Source organism: Scyliorhinus canicula, chromosome 16 (genome assembly GCF_902713615.1).
Source record: "Scyliorhinus canicula chromosome 16, sScyCan1.1, whole genome shotgun sequence".
In the NCBI taxonomy this organism is placed as follows: domain Eukaryota; kingdom Metazoa; phylum Chordata; class Chondrichthyes; order Carcharhiniformes; family Scyliorhinidae; genus Scyliorhinus; species Scyliorhinus canicula.
The window spans coordinates 123,008,752-123,024,544 of NC_052161.1; the positions used below are offsets into that span (position 1 = coordinate 123,008,752).

General features: G+C 51.3%; 1 protein-coding gene across 8 annotated transcripts in view; it reads left to right on the forward strand.

Moving 5' to 3' along the window:
• Positions 1-15,793, forward strand: part of zgc:154075 (uncharacterized protein LOC556929 homolog) — a 332,990-nt gene that overhangs the window by 59,997 nt on the left and 257,200 nt on the right. For 6 of the 8 annotated variants that reach the window (XR_005457420.1, XM_038773628.1, XM_038773630.1 and 3 more), the window contains one exon: positions 6,548-6,655. Coding sequence is in view for 7 of the 8 variants with exons in the window: in XM_038773628.1 (XP_038629556.1) it covers positions 6,548-6,655 (108 nt within the window). In the remaining variant the exon portion in view is untranslated. The remainder of the gene's footprint in view (positions 1-6,547; positions 6,656-15,793) is intronic. The other 2 variants (XM_038773634.1, XM_038773633.1) reach the window with 1 other exon arrangement.

The window sequence follows — 15,793 nt, forward strand, 5'->3', positions numbered from 1 at the left end:
CCAATTAAGGGGCAATTTAGCGGGCCAATTCACGTAGCCTGCACATCTTTGGGTTGAGGGGGCCAAACCCACGCAAACACAGGGAGAATATGCAAACTCCACAAGGACAGTGACCCAGAGCCGGGTATCGAACCTGGGATCTCGGTGCCATGAGACAGCAGTGCTAACCACTGCGCCACCGTGTTGCCCTTTCCATTACACTCCTGACTTGTGCCTTGTATATGGTGGACAGGGTTTGGGGGGGGTCAGGAGGTGAATTATACGCAGTAAGATTCCGAGCCTTTGACCTGCTCTGTTAGCCACAGCATTAATGTAGCTAGTCCAGTTCAGTTTCTGGTCAATTGTAACCCCCAGGATGTTGATTGTGGGGGATTCAGTGATGGCAATGCCATTGAATGTCAAGAGGTGATTGTTTGATTCTCTCTTATTGGAGATGGTCATTGCTTGGCACTTATGTGGCGCAGTTGTAACTTTCCACTTGTCAGCCCAAGCCTCAATATTGTCCAGGTCCTGCTGCATTTTGACATGGACTGCTTCATTATCTGAGGAGTTACAAATGGTGGTGAATGTTGTGCAGTCATCCGCAAGCATCCCCACTTCTGACCTTATGATGGAAGGCAGGTCATTGATGAAGCAGCTGAAGATGGTTGGGCCTAGGACATTACCCTGAGGAATTCCCGCAGTGATGTTCTGGAGCAGAGATGATTGACGTCCAACCACTGCAACCATCTTCCTTTGTGCTAGGTATGTCTCCAACCACCTGCTGCAGTCCCAGTCTAGTAGCTATGTCCTTTAGGACCCGGCCAGCTCAGTCTGTGGTGGTACTGCTGAGCTACTCCTGGTGATGGACATTGAAATCCCCCACCCATGGCTTCAGGTTAAACATTAGCACGGGAACTGCTGATTATCATGTACTGGCCACCATCAGCTGACAAATCAGTACTCCTCCATGTTGAACACCACTTGGAGGAAGCACTGAAGGTGGCAAGGGCAGAGTATGTGATGTGCCTTTGCCACCTTCAGTGCTTTCTCCAAATGGTGTTCAACATGGAGGAGTACTATAATCACCGGTTTGCCCCGGGAAGTATGGATGGGATGGGGGGATATGGCGGAGAGCAGGGATCGAGAGGATGGGGGATATGTTTATAGAGTGGAGCTTTCCGGGTATGAGGGCGCTGGAGGAAAAGTTTGGGTTGGCGAGGGGAAACAAATTCAGGTATCTGCAGCTGCGGGACTTCATACGTAAACAGGTGACAACCTTCCCGCTCCTACTGCTAAGGGAGGATTCAGGACAGGGTAGTTTCCAGAGGGTGGATAGGAGAAGGGAGCGTCTCGGACATTTACAAGGAACTTATGGGGTCAGAGGCGACGCAGACCGAGTAACTGAAGCGCAAGTGGGCGGAGGAGCTGGGAAGAGAGATAGAGGATGGTCTGTGGGCGGACACGTTGAATAGAGTCAACGCGTCCACAACATATGCCAGGCTCAGCCTGATACAATTCAAGGTCATTCACCGGATTCACATGACAGTGGCCCGGATGAGCAGATTCTTTGGGGTGGAAGACAGGTGTGCAAAATGTGCGGGAGGACAAGCGAACCATGTCCACATGTTCTATCATGTCCGAAACTTTGGGGATTTTGGCAGGGGTTTGAAGATTGTCACGTGAGAGTACCTTTAAGAAATGGGTGTTTAAGAAATGTACCTTTAAGAAATGGGTGTTTATCAGTGATGTCAGAGTGTGGGTGGAGCTGGACTGTCTGTCAGCTTTTTACTTTTGTTTTAAGCTGTTTGCTGCAGGGTGTGTTTTAGTTTTGTTTTCAGCGTTGGAGCTGAAGCCAGACAGAGCAGGTGTACTGTTGATCCCTCTGACATGAAAAGACTATCTCTTGATCATTTGGTGAATTCAGAATTATAAATGTGCTCAGTAGTGAATGTAAACCTAATGTGCTTCTGTTAAAAGGGGTTTTAAGTCTTATGGATGTTAAAAGGAAAGCTTAAAGGATTACTTAGTGTGGTATTCTTTGGGGATTCCATCACCTGCCTTGATGGGATTCGAACCCGGGTCCCCAGTGTTCATAGAATAAATATTGTTTTGCTTTAAAAAATACTTTTCCATTTCTGCTGTACCACACCTGTAGAATGGGCCGTCTGCTCCCCATACCACAATCTAGTAAAAGTTGTGGGTCAGGTGAACTCCATGCTACACTTTGGGGTTCTCTAAACCCTGGACCATAACAAGATGCCATGTCCACGGTGTTAAAAACAAGGGTGGCACTGAATCCAGAGGTGGCGATTTTCGGGGTGATGGAAGACCCGGGAATCCAGGAGGAGAAAGAGGCAGACGTTCTGGCTTTTTCTTCCCTGGTCGCCCGAAGACAGATACTATGGGGTCGATTCTCCCTTGCCGCGCCGTCTGGGAGAATCGCTGTGCACACCACTTTTTCTCGAGACACCGGTCCGACGCCGTTCCGCCATTCTCCCAACCAGCGACAACGGCGTCATCGAGGTCGGCGCCGCGCATGCTGGAGAATCTGTCGAGCAGGCAGTTGAGGCGATTCTCCCAGCCCCCCACTATTTTCCGGCCCGGATGGGCCAAAGACCCGACGGCGTGACTGCCGTTCACCCCTGCTAAATAAATTCGGATGAGTGAGGTGAGTTGGCGGGCCCATCCCAGGAAGCAGGAAGTAGCGTCAAAGGCCGGTGATGGCGGGTGGAGAGAGGGCTCTGAAGCGTTCCCCCATGGGGGGGGGGGGGGAGAGGGTTTGGGGGGGGAGGGGATTTGAAGGGAGGAAAGGAGGTTGGGGGGGGAGGGGGTTGGGACAGGTGAGGGGTTTGCGGGGGGTGAGGCGTTTGGGGAGAAGGGGTTTTGGGGGGGAGGGGTGTTGGGGGAAGGGGTTTGGGGGGGAGGAGGGGGTTTGGGGGGATTGGGATGGGCAACGACAGGGCTAAGGAGGATGGGTTGTGGAAAGGAGTAAAGGGAAGGGGGATGGGGTAGGAGAAGGGGGAAGAGGAGGGGATGAGGGAATAAGGAGGGGGAAGGAGGAGGGGGTGGTGCAAATGATGCCACCACCCTGTCAGGTTGTGGGGGGGGGCCTCCACGGCTAACCGCGGGTCCGAGACCCCCAGCTGGAGTGCCATGGCTGTGGCCACTAGCGCTGCAATGAGGAGGACGGGGTGAACTGTGCGGGAAAACGAATACTGTGGGCAGGTGTAACGGTGCGTGCCTGAATGAACTGTGACCAGGCAGCCGGGGCACCCATTCATCGAAAGGCCCCTGGCTGCCGACGTGCCAAAGCGTCCTCCGAACAAATTTCGTTGCCTCTCCCTCCCAAACCTCCCCCCCCCCCCCCCCCCTTCAAGTTCATCATGTTTTCACAGCAGCCATCGATGTTCACTGCCGTGGCGGCAGCAGCACCGATGCAGATTTGCATTCATCGCGGGCGAGCCAGGTGGCTCAGCGTGGGTGCTGCAGAGGCAGACGCAGCAGAGGAAGTGGTCACGGAGGGTCCCGTGCCAGGTGCTCCTGCTGCAGGCCATCATGCCCGACACGTCCAAGAGGAGGTGGAGTGTGCGAATCACCTCCACGTCATCGGCTTGGAAGAGGGCGACGACTCCGATCCTGATGGGGCACCAGGGGAGGAGCACGAGCAGGTGGTCGTGCCAAGGCGGCAGACGCGTCCCATGCGGAAGAATCGTGGTTGCATGCTGTGTCTTGCACATCGCCCAACAGAGGGGCGATGTAATGGAGGAGGAAGAAGCAGGTGAGCCCGATGAGGGTGGCGACTCTGAACATGAGGAGGAGGAGGGGGTGGAGGATGAAGAGGGTGAGGATGGGAGGGCAGCGAGGCACAGACACCATCGGGGTGTGAGATATGGCCGGGGGCCGCACGACGCCACCGGCTGGGACAGAGAGCACGCGATGCGTTGATCGCCGCACGTTTTACACACTAGGGGGAGGGCATCGTTCTGCAGGGCACTCGCACCATTGTCCACGCACAAAGGCACCACCCAGCACCCCGCCCACTCACCTCCCGCACCATCGCACAACCCTACCACACACGGCACCACTCTCACGCAACCCTACACCTGCAGCACCTCGGTATTGTCGTTACACTACTATGTCCGTAAGCGATTGTGAACAGTGCCATGTTGGATGATGACAACCCGCTCTGCGATGAGCTGTGAACTTCAGATCGCTACTGACTGTCTGACTCATGGCCATATATGAACACCCCCACCTCGGTGTCCCCTTTATGCGTCATGGACACTCCATCACATGTCCACGTGGGGCAGCGGGCGTCGGAGCACTGAGGACGACAGCGTGTTTGGTATTGGGGGGGGCACACCCGGCCTCACCCGGCCTCACCCTTGCAATGATTTTCGAGCACCATCGTCACCGGGCACCCTCACGTCCCCCCCCCAGGCACCGGACAAAGGACAGACGAATGTAGGTTTGGTGCAACAACTTTAATTGTGACATTGAAAGACACGTGCCCTAGCCCCTGTTACTAATCTGTGCCCTGCACCCGTGCCGACTTACTACGTGCCTAACCTTTTGGCCTTATGGGCCCCACTACTACGCCGAGATGTTTCCCCAGACGGTACATCAGGAGTGGAAGCAGACTGCTAAGAAACCTGCCCTTTGACGTGGCTCCCTGTTGGCGTGCACTTCCTGGGGCGGCCCGGCCTCGATGGGCCAGGCTGCTTGGCGGGCGTGCTGGATGGCGTGGTGCCACCCTCCTCTGCCCGCTGTCCACCAGATGCACCAAGGACAGGACGGGGAGTGCGAGTGTTCCGGTCCCTCCCTTGCTGGTGTAACCAGGACAGGCACCGGGACCTCCTCTCTCCAGGAGCCCGGTGGCCCCCGGGACTCTCTAAGGGACGATGGTGCTCGCGGAGGCAAGCCCCATTGCACCACCAACACCTGGCGCTGCCAGTCCTGGAGGCCCGCTGTGGAATGGACCACGGTCTGAATGTTCCCGGCGATGGAGCTTAGGCAGTGTGACATCCCTGTCAGCGACTGCGCTACCTTCCGCTGGGTCTGTGCGACGCCATCCATCACATGGACAAGCCCGCCGATGCTCTCAGCAATGGCCTGCTGGGACAGGGCCATACCCCAGAGTGCAGCGGCAATGTCCATGTGGTTCTGGAGCATGGCTGCCTGTGAGAGGGGAGCCCTGTCGTGGGCCACGGATGACGAGTGCACACTAAGCCCCCGCGCTTTGAAAAACCTGACCCATGGCCGAAACCATTTCTCCCATTGCCTCCATCGTGGACGCCAGATGTTAGTAAGGAGGACTTTGCAGGGTCGGCGGGGCTGGGTTTGCCGTTGTTGTTTCCAGTGCCTTTTTCGATGCCTGGTGGTCTGTCCGTTTTCATCCCTTTTTTGTGTTCTTGTAGCGGTTGAATCTAACTGAATGACTTGCTAGGCCATTTCAGAGGGCATTTAAGAGTCACCCACATTGCTATGGGTCTGGAGTCACATGTAGGCCAGACCAGGTAAGGTTGGCAGATTTCCTTCCCTAAAGGACATTAGTGAACCAGGTGGGTTTTTACAATAATTGATAGTTGTTTTATGGTCACCATTAGACTTTTAATTCTAGATATTTTATTGATTTTAAATTCCATCACCAGCCTTGATGGGATTCGAACCCGGGTCCCCAGTGTTGCTCATCTATTTGAACCACAAGACACGTGTACATTCCTTGTATTGGACAAATGACCACACAACCAGTATGTTTGTTCAATTATTGTTTATTATTAAACATAGGCTTGGTTCCATGCGTAATAATCTACAGGCGGCTACTTATTAAACTACACCTAACATCTAAAATGATCTATACTTAACTTCCAAGTGACCGGCTCTGTGCAGGTTAGATAAGGCCTTTATCTGGATCCTCACGTGTGTCGACTGGAAGTCTTCAGGTTCGTCTTAGCTGCGGCTCGTCCTTCAGGTAGCGATCATGGGTCCTTGAACTTGGCTGGTCAATATGCTGCAGTTGTTCGGAGCAAAGACCGGTCCCAAAAGAGACCGAATACTGGTTGCGCAGTTCTTCTATGGATCGATAGGGTTTTGATCATCCTAAACGATTCTGGCCAATTAGGGTGGGTACCTCAATGGCTTGGGTGGGTCCTAGCTGCCATTGTCCAAGGCACGTATGCACTCCCGTATTAAGTAAATAGGGGCCCCCAGTCTGCTACTGTTGCTACGTTTCGATCTGTGCCCCATTGTCCTGGTGATATCAAGTGATTGACCTTTAGCAGGTGTGAGTTTCAGTTAGCTCTGGTTTCTCTCTGCACAATACACTGGGGCTGTGTACTGTCTGAGTCCCAACCTGACCACAATTCCCATTTTAGATAGCCACACCAGATCATATCCTGGGTCTCTGGATTACGAGTCCAGCCGACAATACCACTACGCCACCACCTCCCCATTGAAGGGCTTAAGATGGATATCATTTACATGGAGGCCTAATATTATAAAATGTCATTGTTTGAAAAAAATATTAATTGACCTCCTAACCTGTGCTTATTCTGTTTGTATTTAGACTACTACAGCAGTCATGCCTCGCTGTGTGGAGGTGCTTATAATTGGGGCTGGGAACCGGGGACAAACTTATGCATTCTTCTCGAAGGATTTTCCAGAGCGAATGAAGGTAGGTCGCAGAATCTTTAAATGTCTGTCTGCTGTGGTTTCTTCTCCATGCTGTAGTCTCTCCCCTCATTTCAGCAAAATGGGGCAAAACATTAAATAACTGCCTCAAAACTTTACTCAACCTGACAAACTATGACCTGTCCTGCACAGGTAGGGATTCTAATAATCGGAGTGAAGATATGGAGTGGCCCATTTCCAGGGGCTTAACCGCAGGTACAGGCAACTGGAAGGTCCAAAGACCAACCCACATTGGACTTCGGGCTTCATTTCACGAATTTGGATTAGCTGTTGCCCATCAGAGACAGGTTGCCTGTTACCAGCTTTCCAACTTTGGGACACCTGTCTGACTGGCAGAGTGCCTCATGCTAGTCAGCTCAGTAAATTCTACAGATGGAGGACTGGTGTGAGGCCAAGGGGAGGGCCCATTTGTGAATATTTATCCTTTTATCTAAAATGGGGCTGGTTTAGCTCACTTGGCTAAATCGCTGGCTTTTAATGCAGACCAAGCAGGCCAGCAGCACGGTTCGATTCCTGTACCAGCCTCCCCGGACAGGCGCCGGAATGTGGCAACTAGGGGCTTTTCACAGTAACTTCATTGAAGCCTACTCGTGACAATAAGTGATTTTAATTTTTCTTCATTTCATATTATTTCTCCTGAGTCTCTTCTCTGAATTAAGAAATACCAGACTCTTCAACTGTCCTTCATACCTTAGATCCCTTAACTTGGTGGCAATTTGGCTACGGAATACTGCTCCCTGTAGCCCAGGAGCACTGAGCCACAATTGTTGTCTCAAAACAAGATAAACTAATTCTCGCATGATATAGCACACTTACCCACTAAGTCCTCAAATGAATAAGCACTGTAAATTGATCATAATTAATTGAAGCATTTACTGATAAATCTAGTCTGCAAACAACTCCAGTGCATTTGATCCCTTAATATATTGTCCTTCACATCACTGAGCACTTTATAATGCATGTATGTCATCTGTAAAATTAATTGCTATTAATCTTAATGATCAATTTACTGTATCTCTGCCTCCCCCCCCCCCCCGATGTTCAATAATAAATCAAATCAAATCAAAATAATGTTCGATGTGATCCAATTCTCGAAAGTGCATAATGAATAATGCCCATGAATTGTCGAACTCCTCCATCCTTCCCCTCAGTTCAAATTAGACCTTTTCAAGCGTCAAGAATTCCAGCAGGTCCCCCACAACGTTCACACACATATTCTACTCCCTCAGAGAGCCGGCTCATCCTCGCCCTTGTAAGGTGCGCTCTATACACCACCTTCAGCTGTATCAGGCCCAACCTCGCACACGAGATGGAGGCGTTCACCCTCCGGAGCACCTCACACCAGAACCCCTCCTCCATACCCTCTCCCAACTCTTCCTCCCACTTTGCCTTGGTCCCTTCTAGCGGCGCCTTCTCCTCCACCAAAATAGCAACGCTATTTATAATAATCTTTATTATTGTCACAAGTAGGCCTTACATTAACACTGCAATGAAGTTACTGTGAAAATCCTCTAGTCGCCACACTCTGGCGCCTGTTTGGGTACACTGAGGGAGAATTCAGAATGCCCAATTCCCCTAACAACCACGTCTTTCGAGACTTGTGGAACAATCCTAGAGCATCTGGAGGAAACCCACGCAGACACGTGGAAAACGTGCAGACTCCGCACAGACAGTGACCCAAGGTGGGAATCAAAACTAGGACCCTGGTGCTGTGAAGCAACAGTGCTAACTACTGTGCTGCCGTGCCACCCATGGCTCATGGTGCTTCAGGAGCATTATAAAGCATAATTTGACCTGGGGCGCATAAGGAGAATTTGGACAGATGGCTAAAAGCTTGGCAAAAGAGAGAGATTTTAAGCAATGTCGAAGAAAGAGAGGCTTAGGGAAGTAATTCCAGAGCTTGGGACTTTGACAGCTGAAGATATGGCGAGCAAAAGTGCAGGTGTCAGAATTGGGCTTCCTTACGAATTAGACGAACACATGTTTTGCAGTGTTATGCGATTAGAGGAGTTTACAGATGTAGGTAGGGCCAGGCCACAGAGGAATTGGAAGACGAGAATCTTAAAATCGTTGTGTTCCTTAACCCGGGAGCTAGTGTTGGAGAACAGGTACAGATGATTGGACAACAGGACTTGGTGGATATTAGGACATGAACAGCAGAGTTTTGGATGCCCTCAGGCTTATGAAGGGTACAGCATGGCAGGCCGGCTAGAACTGCATAGTCATGTCTGGAAGTAACAACAGCACAGATCAGAGTTTCAGCAAGTCTCAGGGTGAATTGTTCGGCTCACTGTGGAGAGGTTGAGAGAGTTTTTGCTTGGAAGATTAGTAAGTGTTGGTTGCCTGTTAATTGAAGTATACAACATCCTGCTCTATTAAATGTTCTGTTGTCCAGGTAAATACACAATGAGTGTAATTGCGATGGAGCTTGAATTATTCAGGATTCCTGAATGTAACTGATGAAGTGTGAATAATTCGGAGATTCCTGAGCTTAATTGTTTTGTGTGATGTAGGAATGTATCTACTGCAGACGATGGGGAGAATTTGAACCCCTTTTGCTTGGTAAAATCTCATCTGTATCAATAGTATTAGAATTACATCTTTAAAGGCTATATGTTTCTTTTAAAATATGGACGCCGTATTATTTGGACATTTCTTTAAAGAAGATCCTAAATTAACCTTGGGCTGGCAGCAAACTTGTCTTTTCCCAAGAATCACCTGGCCAGCATGGTACCTGAGGGGGAAGAGCTGTTTATTTTGAACTGCAATCACTTTAATTTTTTAAAAATATTTTTATTCTCCTTTTCAGATTTTTATCCAAATTTAAACCCACCAACAATCAACAGCAACAAACACAATGTCATTTCCCCTCCTTAACAATCCCCTCCTCCCACCAACCCCTAAACAACCCCCAACACCTAAAATCATACATACAATTTACAGTGCAGAAGGAGGCCATTCGGCCCATCAAGTCTGCACCGGCTCTTGGAAAGAGCACCCCACCCAAGCCCACACTCCACCCGATCCCCATACCCAGTAACCCCACCCGACACTAAGGGCAATTTTGGACACTAAGGGCAATTTAGCATGGCCAGTCCACCTAACCTGCACATCTTTGGACTGTGGGAGGAAACCGGAGCACCCGGAGGAGGAAACGCACACACATGCGTTCTCAAACACAAATATCATTCACCTGAGGAAGGAGCTGCACTCCGAAAGCTTGTGATTCGAAACAAGCCTGTTGGGCTTTAACCTGGTATTGGAAGTCTTCTTCCTGTGCCCACCCCAGTCCAACACCGGCATCTCCACATCATGACAAACATCAAAGAAAAGGAATCAGGAATCCACCATCCACTCACACACAATCATCAACAGCGCACACAGTACAACCCCCCCCCCCCCCCCCCCACCACCACCCCAATGTTCGATGCCATCCAATTCCTGAAAGTGCATAATGAACAAAGCCCATGAGTTGTAGAATCCTTCCATCCTTCCCCTCAACTCAAACTTCACCTTCTTGAGTGTTAAAAACTCCAACAGATCCCCCCGCCATGCCAGGGCACAGGATGGAGAAACTGACCTTCACCCTAACAGGATTCGCCTTCGGGCGATCAGCAAGGCAAAGGCTAAACATCTGCCTGCGCACCCGCTTCCAACTCCGGTGGATCCGACACCCCAATTATGGCCTCCAGATGACCCGGCTCAAGCTTCACATGTACCACCTTCGAAATTACCCTGAAAACCTCCCTCCAATACCCCCCCTCCAGCTTTGGATAGGACCAAAACATATGAATGTGAGCGTTGCGCCCGCCTCCCTCGCAACGCTCACAACATCCTCTACCCCCTCAAAGAGTAGGCTCATCCTCATCCTTGCCTTGATGAGGTGCGCCCTATACACCACCTTCAGCTGTATCAGCCCCAACCTTGTGCATGTAGTTGTAGCATTCACCCTCCGGAGCTCCTCGCACCACAACCCCTCCTCCATGCCCTCTCCCAACTCTTCGCCCACTTTGCCTTAATCCCCTCCAGCAGTGCCTTCACCTTCCAGAATCGCCCCGTAAATCGCCAACACCACCCCATTCTCCATTCCCCCTGTTGTCAGCACCTCCTCCAACAGTGTGGAGTTTGGCGCCACTGGAAAGCTCTGTATCTCCGCCTTAGCGAAATCTCGGACTTGCATATACCTAAACATTTCCCCCTGCCCCAATCAATATTTCGCCTCCAGATCCTTCAGTCCTGCAAACCGGCCCCCAGAAACAAATCCTTTAGTGCCCTGACTCCCTTCTCCACCATCTCCGAAAAGTGGCTCAAATCTGTGCTTCCCCTGAATCGGCATTTCTCTTGACCACGTCCCCAGCCTAAAGTGCTGGCGTAACTGCCTCCAGATTTTCAACGTCGCTACTCCGGACTCCCTGAGTATTTTTCCGGGGCCATCGGGAGCGGCGCTGTGTTGCCAATGTCCTCAGCCCTGACCCTCTGCACAGACTCTCCTCCATTTTTACCACTGGGAGTCTTCTCCCCCCCCCCGCAAAACCCCAACCCAGCTCCTCACCTTCGCCGCCCAGTAATAATATAGTAAATTCGGAAGACCCAACCCTCCTGACTGCCGTTCTCTCTGCAACAGCACCTTCCTAATCCTGGCCACCTGACCCAAATAACTTGAAGCAACACCAATATGTCCCCCATCGACCCACTCGGTTCCGATACATACCACAGCAAGTCGTCCGCGTACAAAGATACCCCATGCTCTACCCATCCCACCCCCCATGCCCTATCCCTTTCCACACCTTCGAACTCCTCACCCCGATGGCCAATGGCTCAATTGCAAGCGCGAGGTGGGGGAAAATATGACATCCCTACCTGGTCCCACGGTGTAGAGAAAAATATCGAAATTCATGTTATTCATGCGAACAATCTACAGATCGTGGCTCAGTCCCAAACCACTCCAGAACTGTCATCAAATATCCCCACTCTACTCAGTCAAACGCCTTCTCGGCATCCAATGCCGCAACCAACTCCGTCTTCCTCCCCTCCACTGGTGCCATAACCACATTTAGTCCCCTCCTAATGTTCAAAAAGAGCTTCCTCCCCTTCACAAACCCCATCTGATCTTACCCTATCACCTTCGGGAGGCACTCCTCCAAACTACCCGCCAATACCTTTGCCAACACCTTTGCGTCCACATTTAAAAGTGAAATGGGCCTATACGACCCACATTTTGTTGGATCCTTATCCTTCATGAGCACCAGGGAGATCAATGCCTGCCCCAAAGTCTGTGGCAACACCCCCTTCCCTATTGCCTCCTCAAACATCCCCACCATCAGCGGCGCCAACTTATCTTTAAATTTCTTGTAATACTCCACCGGAAACTCATCTGGCCCTGCTACCTACCCCGACTGCATCCTCCCAATCGCATCTTTTATCTCTTGCTCCATTCAATATGTCCCTGTCTCCCTCCCCCAATCTTGGGTGTTCAAAATCACCCAGAAATTCCTGCATCTCCCAAACCCACCCAGGTGACTCCGACCTATACAATCTTTCGTAAAACATCTCAAACACCCTATTAATCTGATCTGGAGCCACCACCACCTTCCCTGTTCCATCCCGCACCTGAACAATTTCCCTCGCCGCTGCCTCCCTTCGAAGCTGACCTGCCAACATGCTTCTTGCCTTCTCTCCATATTCGTAAACTGCTCCCCTTGCCCGCCTCAATTGGCGCCCCACCTTCCTGTGGACAGCCGGCCAAAACTCGCCTGTAACTCCTTCCGCTTTTCCAACTTCGCTGGATCCCCATCTTCTGCATAACTCCTGTCTACCTCCCACATCTCATCCATTACCCTTTGACGCTCTACCCTCTCCTCCTTATCCACCTTTGCCTTAAACAAGATCACCTCCCCCCTCACCACCACTTTTAGAGCTTCCCAAACCACCTTGAAACTTCCTCCGTACAATTGAACCCCACATATTCATCGATTACTTTCCCTTTTTTTAAAAAATTATTTTGATTGAAAAATCTTTGAATTTATACAACATCAAACCATACTAAAATACCAACAATAACAATAATGACAACAATCATGAACCTTCGCCCCTCCTCAATGAACAACCCAACATATTAACAACAACTTAAATTAACACAATGTTAAGTTACGGGTTGCTGCTGCTATTGACCAAGATACCTATCTTTGAGCCAGGAAGTCCAGAAAAAGCTGCCACCGTTTATAGAACCCTTGTACTGATCCTCTCAGGGCAAATTTGACCCTTTCCAGCTTTATAAATGCCGCCATGTCATTGACCCAGGTCTCCACACTTGGGGCCTCGCATCCTTCCACTGCAGCAAGATCCTCCGCCGGGCTACTAGGGACGCAAAGGCCAGGACACCGGCCTCTTTCGCCTCCTGCACTCCCGGCTCCACCACAACTCCGAAAATCGCGAGTCCCCACCCTGGTTTGACCCTGGATCCAACCACCCTCGACACCGTCCTCGCCACCCCCTTCCAGAATTCTTCCAGTGCTGAGCATGCCCAGAACATATGGGCATGATTCGCTGGACTCCCCGAACATCTGGTGCACCTGTCCTCACTCCCAAAGAACCTACTCATCCTAGTCCCGGACATGTGGGCCCGGTGCAGCACCTTAAATTGGATGAGACTAAGCCTCGCACATGAAGAGGAAGAGTTGACTCTCTCCAAGGCATCCGCCCAAGTCCCGTCCTTTTTTTTTTCATAGAATTTACAGTGCAGAAGGAGGCCACTTGGCCCATCGAGTCTGCACCGGCTCTTGGAAAGAGCACCCTACCCAAGGTCAACACCTCCACCCTATCCCCATAACCTAGTAACCTCACCCAACACTGACGGCAATTTTGGACACTAAGGGCAATTTATCATGGCCAATCCACCTAACCTGCACATCTTTGGACTGTGGGAGGAAACCGGAGCACCCGGAGGAAACCCACGCACACACGGGGAGGATGTGCAGACTCCGCACAGACAGTGACCCAAGGCGGAATCGAACCTGGGACCCTGGAGCTGTGAAGCAATTATGCTATCCACAATGTTATCTGCTCCCCAATTTCTCCCTCCCATTTAGCCTTCAGCTCCTCCACTGACGACTCCTCCACCTCCTGCATTACCTTATAGATGTCAGACACCTTCCCCTCTCCAACCCACACCCCCGAAAGCACTCTGTCCATCGTCCCCCGCGAGGGCAGCAAAGGGAATCCCTCTACCTGTCGCCTAGCAAACGCCTTTACCTGCAAGTATCTGAACATGTTCCCTTGGGGAAGCCCAAATTTATCTTCCAGTTCCCCCAGGCCCGCAAACCTCCCGCCAATAAACAGGTCCCTCAATTTACTGATGCCCACCCTTTGCCACCCCCTAAATCCCCCATCCTTGTTCCCCGAGATGAACCGATGATTGCCACCCAATGGAGCCTCTTTCGAGCCCCCTGTTTCCCCCCTATGCCGATCGATTACTTTCCCAATCTTATCTCAGAACCCTCGGTTCCCCAACAGCCCCACATCTAATCTCCACCCTGGCCTCTGCACTGCCCCCCTCTTCAACACCATATTCACCCAATGCGACGCATGATTCGATATCGCAATTTCTGAGTATTCCGACCCCATAACCCCTGCCAACAGCATCTTCCTCACCACACAAAAGTCAATTCGCGAATAAACCCTGTGGACCAGGGAGGAAAAACAATACTCCCGCTCCCCGGGTGCAGAAACCTCCAAGGGGCCCACCCCTCCCATTTCCGCCATTGGTTCAGCTAATGCCTCCCCCCCCCCCCTCCCCCCCCCCCCCCCCCCCCCCCCCGCCCCCGACGGGACAAGTGACCTATCCAATCTCGGCTCTAGTCCCCACCCACTATCAATTTGTGGCCCTTCACAAATCCTACAACATCCTAGTTAGGACCATACACGCTTACCAACACCACCAGCCTCCCCTCCAATGCCGCCTCACCTGGTCCTTCACCCTCAAGACTCCTGCAGCATCGCCTCATCGGCCTTCAAACCTTTCAGATGCGCCAGCACCCTTGATCTCTCGACTGGGCCACCCAACTTCCACGCAACTTCCTAACTGGGGGCCGTCATCCTCCCCTCCCCTGCCTTCTTATCCACCATCATCGTAACACTGGGCCCTGCCCCATGAGCCTGACCTGCCCTTATCCATTATTAACATCGAATTCCCTCCCCTCCCAGAACCCCCCCTGCACTTACTCTCAGAAAACCCTCAAATAGTATCGACCCCCTCCTCTCCCTTTTCACACCACTTAAGCCCATTGAAAGCTGCTCGCCAGGCTCCAATGTCTACAGCCCCTCCCCCCACTTCATCTCCGTTCACTAGCCGACTTAAGTTAGCTAGTGCAGGGGGCTCCAAAGCTTTCCCTCCCCTCCCCTCCCACCCGTCCCAGAATAAAAGAACCAAACCCAAACATCTCAATAAAATAACATAAAACCATCACAACAAAGAATGACAATCAAAAACCTTAAACTCTATAACAGCGTGAAGTAAATAAGGAACAATGTTTTACAAAAACAAAACATTTAAAACATTTATACACTCTCCCAACACCCCATTCGCAGTCCACAACCCCTCTTCAGTTCCAGTCTTCACTTATGTCCCAAGCCTTCTGCTTCCGCTACCTCCACCGTCTCGAAGTAGAAGTCTCTGGCGTTGTAGGTCACCCTCCACTTCGCTGGATACACCACACCAAATCGCACCCCGCTGTTGCATAATGCTGTCTTGACTTGGCCGAAAGTCACTCGCCTCTTTGCCAGCTCCACCGTCAAGTCCTGGATATGCAAACTCCAGCACCAGCCCACTGCACCTCGCGCTTCTGCCTCACTCAGTTCAACACCATCTCCTTCATGTGGTACGTGTGGAAGCAGATGATCACTGCCCTTGGCGGCTCATTTAACTTTGGCTTCGGCCTCAGCAACTGATGGGCTCGGTCCAGTTCACACCAGGAGGGCTCCTCACTCTCCCCCATCAATTTCGCCACCATCTTGGCGAAGTACTCCCTTGGCCTCGGGCCCTCCGTCCCATTGGGCAAGCCCACAATCCTCAAATTTTACCGCCTCGAGCTTTGCTCAAAGCCCCTTATTGGCCTCGACCACC